Source organism: Acanthochromis polyacanthus, chromosome 10, assembly GCF_021347895.1.
Source record: "Acanthochromis polyacanthus isolate Apoly-LR-REF ecotype Palm Island chromosome 10, KAUST_Apoly_ChrSc, whole genome shotgun sequence".
NCBI lineage: Eukaryota > Metazoa > Chordata > Actinopteri > Pomacentridae > Acanthochromis > Acanthochromis polyacanthus.
The window spans coordinates 25,438,304-25,445,566 of record NC_067122.1 but is presented as its reverse complement, the minus strand read 5'-3'; the positions used below and the strand labels follow the sequence as shown (position 1 = coordinate 25,445,566).

The window sequence follows — 7,263 nt, the reverse complement described above, 5'->3', positions numbered from 1 at the left end:
TCTTTCAAATTGTCAAACCCTTCCTTTGTGTAGGGCAATAGAAAAAATGAACAGAAGCAGTGAGACTGTTTGTTGCACATGTGAATCACTTTATTTTTGTTAATATATTAAGCAATGGTTTAAAAAGTGTTTGGTTTGCTTTGAAATAAACTGCATTGTAAGTTATGTTGACATACAAAGGTAATTTTTGTTGCAGAGGATGCTGCTAGAAAGAAATTCAAATTAAGAGAAAAAGACACAAATATTGCATAATGTCAGTATATGAATGAGATCCTTATTTATGACCACCTGTTAGCCAAAATCTTATGCATGTCTGATTTGTCAATATTTGCTTGGAGTTTGACACACTTGTTGCAGCAATAAAACCTCATGCAAAGTGACTTTGTGACTTCCTACAAGCAGCAGATTAAAAGGACTATTTTACTGTTAAATGACAATTAAATGAATGTATCACAAGTGCAATCTGTGAATAAAACAATTTCCTTCAAATGTGGATTTGATCCCACTTTTATGAGGTTAATGTATGAACACCAACATCACTGACACTGCAAACAACCTCAGAATTAAAGCACATTTAAATAAATTTTCATCACAAAGTTGTACAACTGAATCACTAATCATGGCATTAAAATACACAAAGTGGTAAGGACTGAAAATACCCTGCTATCAGGCGTCGTTACTTTTCTCAAAAGATGATTGTGCGCGCCATCGGTACAGTTTTGATACTTTTCACATTACAAATGAGTCAAAACACTAACAAATTTAAAAGCAGAACATACAAAAGCCTGCATTAACGGTAGAGACTTCTCTTACACACAGATCAAGGTAACATTTAGATTAAAATTACCTCCGCATTGTACTGACAGACTACAAGGTCAAAAATCACTCTCAAACATTGTCACTCTACTATCGTCACACTCTTTCAAAGCTTCGTTAAGCTTGTCAGCAGCCAGGAGAAGGAAAGCTGGTTGCCATGGCTTCATTTTATCCGAGGTGTATTAAAAAAAAAAAAAACATCTACCAACCGCTGAAATGACTCACTGAACAACTGAATGGTCTGAGTGAAAAACATTAAAGGAGAAGAGCTGAGCTAACACACTGACGTATCGCTCTTATTTTCTTAAACAGTCCATTGTTCTGTCAGTCTGTGCAGAGAAACGTCACAGGAAATAAGTGATAAAGAAAGATCAAGAAAAAAAACCCAATGAAAATACTATTGTATGGCTCAGCGATTAATGCTTCTTGGTACAAATTGTCTAGGAAATGCTTTTGTGCTTGTTTGTCTTGTGATTTGTCTCTCACACTGTCAAGACAATATCACGCTGAAGTGAACCACTGGATTCACTGAATCACAGCCGCATATTTCAGATGCCATGTGATTTTTTTTTTCCAGCACAGAATTTGTCCTCCAACCCGCTGTTGATCTCTCCCATCACTCGGTAGTGTGAGCTCTGGAGCAACAGTGTGGCTGCTGCATGTTCTCCATCAGCAGACGGAAAGGGTTTCTCCTGCGTCGGCTCACTTTCCCGTCCTGCCCTCCTCTCTTCCCGGCCCGGCCCTTCCCTGACCCTGAACCCGAACCTCCACCCTGGGCTGACTCGAGGGGCATGGCCGAGGGGTTGAGTGGAGGAGGAGGAGGCAGGGTGGACTGCCTCTTTTGCTTTTTCACCTGTTTCTCCAGGTGTTTCTGGATGGCCGAGCCCAGCACAGCCACCTCCACCACAGCTCCGTACACCTCCCACGTCATCCCTTTCTCATCCCAGCTCACCTCCTGCACCGGCTCCTCGCATTTCTCCTCACCTTTCTCCTTACAGTTCATTGTCTCCTTTTTGTCCTCTTCGGCCGCTTTCTCGTTTTCCTCCTCAGTGACTTTCTCCTCCTCTTTGTCCTCCACCCCCTGCTCCTTTACGTCCTCCTCCTCCTCCAGTATCTTCTCCTCTATGCTGGTCTCTTTCCTGACCTCGGGAAAAGTCGTGGCGATGGGGGTTCTCGGTGTCATGGGCGCCGTTGCAACCGAGCGAAACTCCACTTGTTGGCCCACCTGCAGCTCAGCATCTTTGGTCTCTGTGCCCACTGTTGCACATTTACCGAAGGAGCTGGGGAAGCAGAAAGCTTGGTCCCCCTCAGGAGGGGTCATGGGGCTGGTAGCTGCAGACTGACACTGCACTACCTCCAGGCTCACCTGAGTGCGAATATTGTGGCAGCCAAAAGGAGCCGGTGATTCGGGGATGAGAGGTTTTGTCACGGAAACATCTCTCGACTCTTCACTTGCATCGTTCTTTTCTTTAACCTGCGATGTTTCACGTTCCACGCATGTTTTTGGTTTCTCGGCCTGGTTTTCTGGATGGTTTGTGTTTGAAGTGTCTTGTTCATGATTGATTTCTGCAGAGATCTGTTCCTTTCCATCTTCCCTCTTTACATCACTGCCGTTCTCTCCGGCTTCCTCATTTTCATCTATTTTGACCATCTCAGGCTCAATGGAACAAAAATTTGACTCAACCTTATCTTCATCTTCCTCCCCATTGTTGCCGTGGTGGGTCACCAAGATTGTAATGTCTTGATCCATACTTCCCATCCTCTGCTGCTTACAGTGCTGATTACTGTCCTCCAGAGTTGCTTGTGAACCTAACCCAGCAGCCAGGCACTTGGTGGTGGTCACTGGAGACACATTTGAGTTGAAGCCTTCACTCAGCTCCTTTGATGTGGTAAATATTGAAACTCCACTTATTTCTGACTCAGCTTCTGCTGGACTTTTTGTTGCAGGGAAACTCTCTTGTTGGCAGCTCTCCCTTTGCTCCTCACTCTTTCTCACTGTCTCCGTCTCTCTTCCGATAAGCTCTGGGAAAGCCGTGGTCGATGGCGTCTTCGGGGTCATGGGTGACGTGGCAACAGAGCAGAACTCCACTTGCCGACCCACCTGTAGCTCGGCGTCTTTAGTGTCACTACCCACGGATCCAGATTTCCCAAAAGAATTTGGGAAGAAGAAGGAATGGCCGCCCTCTGGAGGGGTCATGGGGCTGGTGGCTGCTGAGTGGCACTGGACCACCTCCAGGCTCACCTGTGTGCGCATGTGGTGCTGCCCGAAAGGGGCTGGGGAACGTGGGTCAATGGGATCTGGAGTCGATGGCACAGGAACCAAGACATTCTCAATGTCTGCATCTTTCTGTCTGTCATGATTTATGGTTTCATCCTCATTGTTTTCCTCCTGAATTTCTCCATCTCCATCGCTCAGCAGCTTGATAGAGATTGTCGTGTCGGCGTGTGTTGCTGTTGTATCAGCTTCTGGCTTGTGTATCAGAGGCATGTCATCAGTCTGTGTAGAGTCTTTAACTTGTTCAGAGTCTGATTGGTCAGTGTGGTCACAATCCCCCCCTGAGAGCGCTGCATCTTTGGATATTTGATCTTGATCTTTCTCCCCAACAGAGGTGGCGATCACGTGTAGTTTTGGCTGGCAGTCCTCTTGAGTTGTTGACTCTTGACTTGTGCTTAGCTGCATTCCTTCAGGTGCAGTGCTGCTTTCTGAACCTCCATCATCCGTCTTCTCGCAAGGCTGGTGGTCCTCCCTGAGACCCTTCATCTCGTCTTTAAGACTCCCCATTCTTTCTCCGCATTAAAGTGGTAGAATTACCTGCGAGGCAGAGCACAGTGCAATTTGTAACCAGCAACAAGCTCGAGCATGAGAGGAGGATAAAACGGCTTGTTTTTGCTCTAAAAATATTCTCTCATATGAAATCGATGTCAAGTATCCAAGCACTCACATGTAACCAAGCTGCACTATTGCTACTACTTGATGGAAATTGTTTGCAAGCTTAGAATCATAGGACACTAAAATATTTACTTCAACTGAACACTTCATCATACTTCATTTAAAATAGCATTTTTTTCTGTTAAAGTATTACTGTTTCATAACCTTTCTTCTCTAAAGACTCACCATCATAGCTCGTGTTTGAATTCAATTTTAGTCCATAATCACATAACAACAAAAGCATGCACAGGAATCCAGAATACTTGTCAAATTTTTAACTGTAAAGAGAAACAAATGGTAGAAAATCACGAGTTAAAGACATACCTCAGCAGTCTAAGTCAGACTGAAGCTTCTCCACAACTCTCCTTCAGTTTTGGGTCAAACATCACAAATCTCACCATTTACTGAGACCAGCTTCTGTCCGTACATCTCCCCTGTTGATTGATACTGATTGCAGTGGCTACAGGTTTGTCTCTAGAAGAATCTATCTTAGGCAATCCTCGCTCTTTAGGCTGTGGCTGTGTCTACTGAAAAGCTTCACATTTCCAGTTTCCCTGGAAACCACGGTCGGGTTCTGGCAGTGAGTGGTAATGTAATGACAAAATCTCTGCTCAGCTCTCTAATCATCGGTAAATCATAGTAATTAGCTTCAGGTTCTCATAGCAACACGATGGGAACTATGTGCAGAAAGATAAAACCTGCAAATTGACTTTGCAGGAGAGATTTTTTTTTTTTAGAAATTTGTGATAAAAGCTTCCACGTCACTACAGATGACCAGTGTGAGGGCTTCTGCAGGTAGGGTGAAGCATGCAGAAGGGGGATTTCTCTTCTTAATAATGGATGACTGTCTGTGAAGGCCACATTTATGAGACCCCTCTTAGTTTAATGAAATCAATGAGCAATGATAGTAAAAAGTGAGCTGTAGTTAGGTCCTGCTTTGTTTCGTGAGGGGTGACGATCAAAGAACCATTACAAGACCTAAAAATGTATGCAAATTGAGCTCTTGAGGAGGAAATAAAACAAATATTAGTAACAGTGAGCTTTATGCTGCAGCTGTACATGAAAGACAACAGGGAATTTCAGCTGAAGGAGCCTGGAGGAAGCAGAGCTGTGCCTCCCACACAAACAAATACTTGTAAAACGCAGTCTCTCATTCCTCTCTCCAACCTCTCTGCTTTGTGACAAGCATTTCTCCAGACCTTCTTTAAATCTGCTCTGCTCGAGTAATTATGTGGGACAGAGGATGTTTGTATTTCTTTCATTTAATAAAAAAAACAAAAACTTCCCCGTCTTGGTTTCACAGTGGGCTGTAGCTTGGCCAGAACACTGTGTGCTGACAGAAGTATTCTCACCATTAATTCAGCGCCCTCCACCAATCCCAGGCCGCCACTGAGATCTGTTGCCTAGCAACCGCGTAGTGTGATGGAGGGGAGGTGTGCGGCCGAGGACCAAGGTAGACGGCTCTGATCACACTCTCGTCAGGAGCTATCAGCCTGCCAAAGGCCATCTTCTCGGCATTGTGTTGGTAATAATGACCGTGGTGATTCATTGATGAGAGATCTCCGCAGTGTAAAAACAGAATGCTTCACAGATACGGCGCTTCCAGATCTACTAACACTGTTATCTCAACTGTATGTGGCAGCATATCACATTTTATGAACCTGAGAAAGAAGTTGGTATTTGTTTATTTCCCATAATAACAATCACATGCAATTAAATCTATAATGAAGCATGAAACACAAAAGAAAGATTAGTTAAAAAAAAGAGACAATTTATAAAGATTTCTTTTGGAATGTTAGCTGTGTGGAGAAATATACTGTATATGTATCTCTGTTTCAGGTTTTCTGATGCCAACATACTTCCATCCCAACATTATTTCTTGTTTAAAGCAAGCTGGCTCGAGCGTTTCAGCTACAATAGTTCATTCTTTAGGCATCATTTGGTCTCCATTTTCTGTCCAAACTCCTTGATGGTGTCCGTGGCCTTGTCCGCAGCTTTTCCTATGACTGCCTGAGTCTGCCTGCTGGCTTCTTGAGCAGCTTCAAAAGTCAGAGTGAAGCAGAAGAGAAATTTTCAGGGAGTTAATCAAGAAATCATCAGAAGAAAGTTGCATAGAGTTGAATAATGACTAAACCTTTATGTGCAGTCTTATGAGTGTGAAATGTAAGCTTTTTATGTGCAAATTTCTTGTTATTCCTATAACAATCTGTGCTTTTGGTTCAAAAATCCAGTGCGAACTCAGCTAAATTTGAATGTGTTTTTATTTCTACAGTTCTGTATCACAGTTATGTAAGACAAACAGTAGACAGGAGAAATGTTGTTGGTTGATACTGTTCATGCCACAGATAGGAGCAATACTGTTATTTGTGTAACTAGTACTTATATATATTTTGGCTTATTTTTGTGCTGCATTTCTTAAATTTTTGCTCCATCTTTGTTGCTATAGCACTGAGAATTACACTACTGTGGGATTAATAAGAATTTTTCTTATATTATCTCATCAATAATGGATGCCAAAAAATGGTAGTAATGATTACATTTAGTAGAAAAAGTGAAATGAGAGTATCTAGGAGGAGGCTAGAAGGAGATTTTAACTCCATAAAACCCCGGTATATTTGTACAGTACTATTTCCAGAAGACCTTATTTTAAGATTTTATATCTGGAACCACCTGATATTTTCTCTCTACTGTAGCAATTCCAAAACTCCACTGCTTCACACCTTTGCAACTTCAAAAGATGAATTTTTAGATTTCATTTTAGGTACATGTTTATATTTCTAGAGCTAAGGCTTCAATGATCCCTGAGCATTTATTTTGGAAGAAATTGGCTGATAATTTTTGTCTGCTCTAGTCCGTTGTATGCATTTAAACATCATGATGCTTCAAAGACAGAAGAAAGTGCACTTTACCTATGGTGGCTGTTTCTTTGGAGGAGTCTGCCACCTGCTGCACAGCGTCCTGAGCTGCCTGCACTGGAGACACATCATAGCCACTGACCTCACAGAGCTAAATAACTATTCCAGGTAAATTTAGCTTTTTCAGACTCTTTCTCACCATAGAAACTCTTCAGAATGCCTTAAACATGTCAGATCTCGGAGTCCTTTACCCATAAAAGATTATGCACAATTGCAACACACCTTATTTCCAACAAAAGATAAATCATTTGTAAAAGTTTCTCTCTATCAGGCGCTACACTGGCTGTGTCATCTTATAGCTTTATATCTGTACCTGCAGTGTCTGTGACTCCTTTAGCAGCCGCTTGGCTTGTGCCTTTCAGGCCCTCGAAGGACTTCTTGAACGATGCCATGGCTTCGGTCTTTGTCTCTGCAGCTTCAACACATCCATCTGACCCAACAGCAGCGGGAATGGCTGTTTAATACCCTCTGTTTGAGCCCGACACCACCGAGGCTGCACGTTCCAGCCGGATTAACCAAAACAAAACCCACCCAAAGAGGCCTGATCAGACTGGCATCCCAAATATGGCAAATTCCCGCCAAGAGCCGGAGCGCGCTCAGCAG

The 7,263-nt window shown here is 43.0% G+C and overlaps 2 protein-coding genes across 4 annotated transcripts in view; both read right to left on the bottom strand.

Moving 5' to 3' along the window:
- Positions 1-7,263, bottom strand: part of sncb (synuclein, beta) — a 223,853-nt gene that overhangs the window by 202,410 nt on the left and 14,180 nt on the right. The window lies entirely within an intron of this gene.
- On the bottom strand, positions 67-7,124 carry LOC110956334 (G protein-regulated inducer of neurite outgrowth 3). 2 transcript variants are annotated; one of them, XR_007944613.1, is made up of 4 exons: positions 6,974-7,124; positions 6,655-6,717; positions 4,070-5,784; positions 67-3,628 (listed from the first exon to the last, which is right to left on the bottom strand). XR_007944613.1 is itself a non-coding variant. In XM_022201722.2 (2 exons), the coding sequence occupies exon 2, from the start codon at positions 3,596-3,598 to the stop codon at positions 1,433-1,435; it is 2,166 nt and encodes a 721-aa protein (XP_022057414.2). In that variant the 5' UTR covers positions 3,599-3,628; positions 4,070-4,408; the 3' UTR covers positions 67-1,432. The 2 variants fall into 2 exon arrangements, 1 of the variants encoding a protein (XP_022057414.2); XM_022201722.2 differs by lacking the exons at positions 6,655-6,717; positions 6,974-7,124 and having other exon boundaries at positions 4,070-4,408.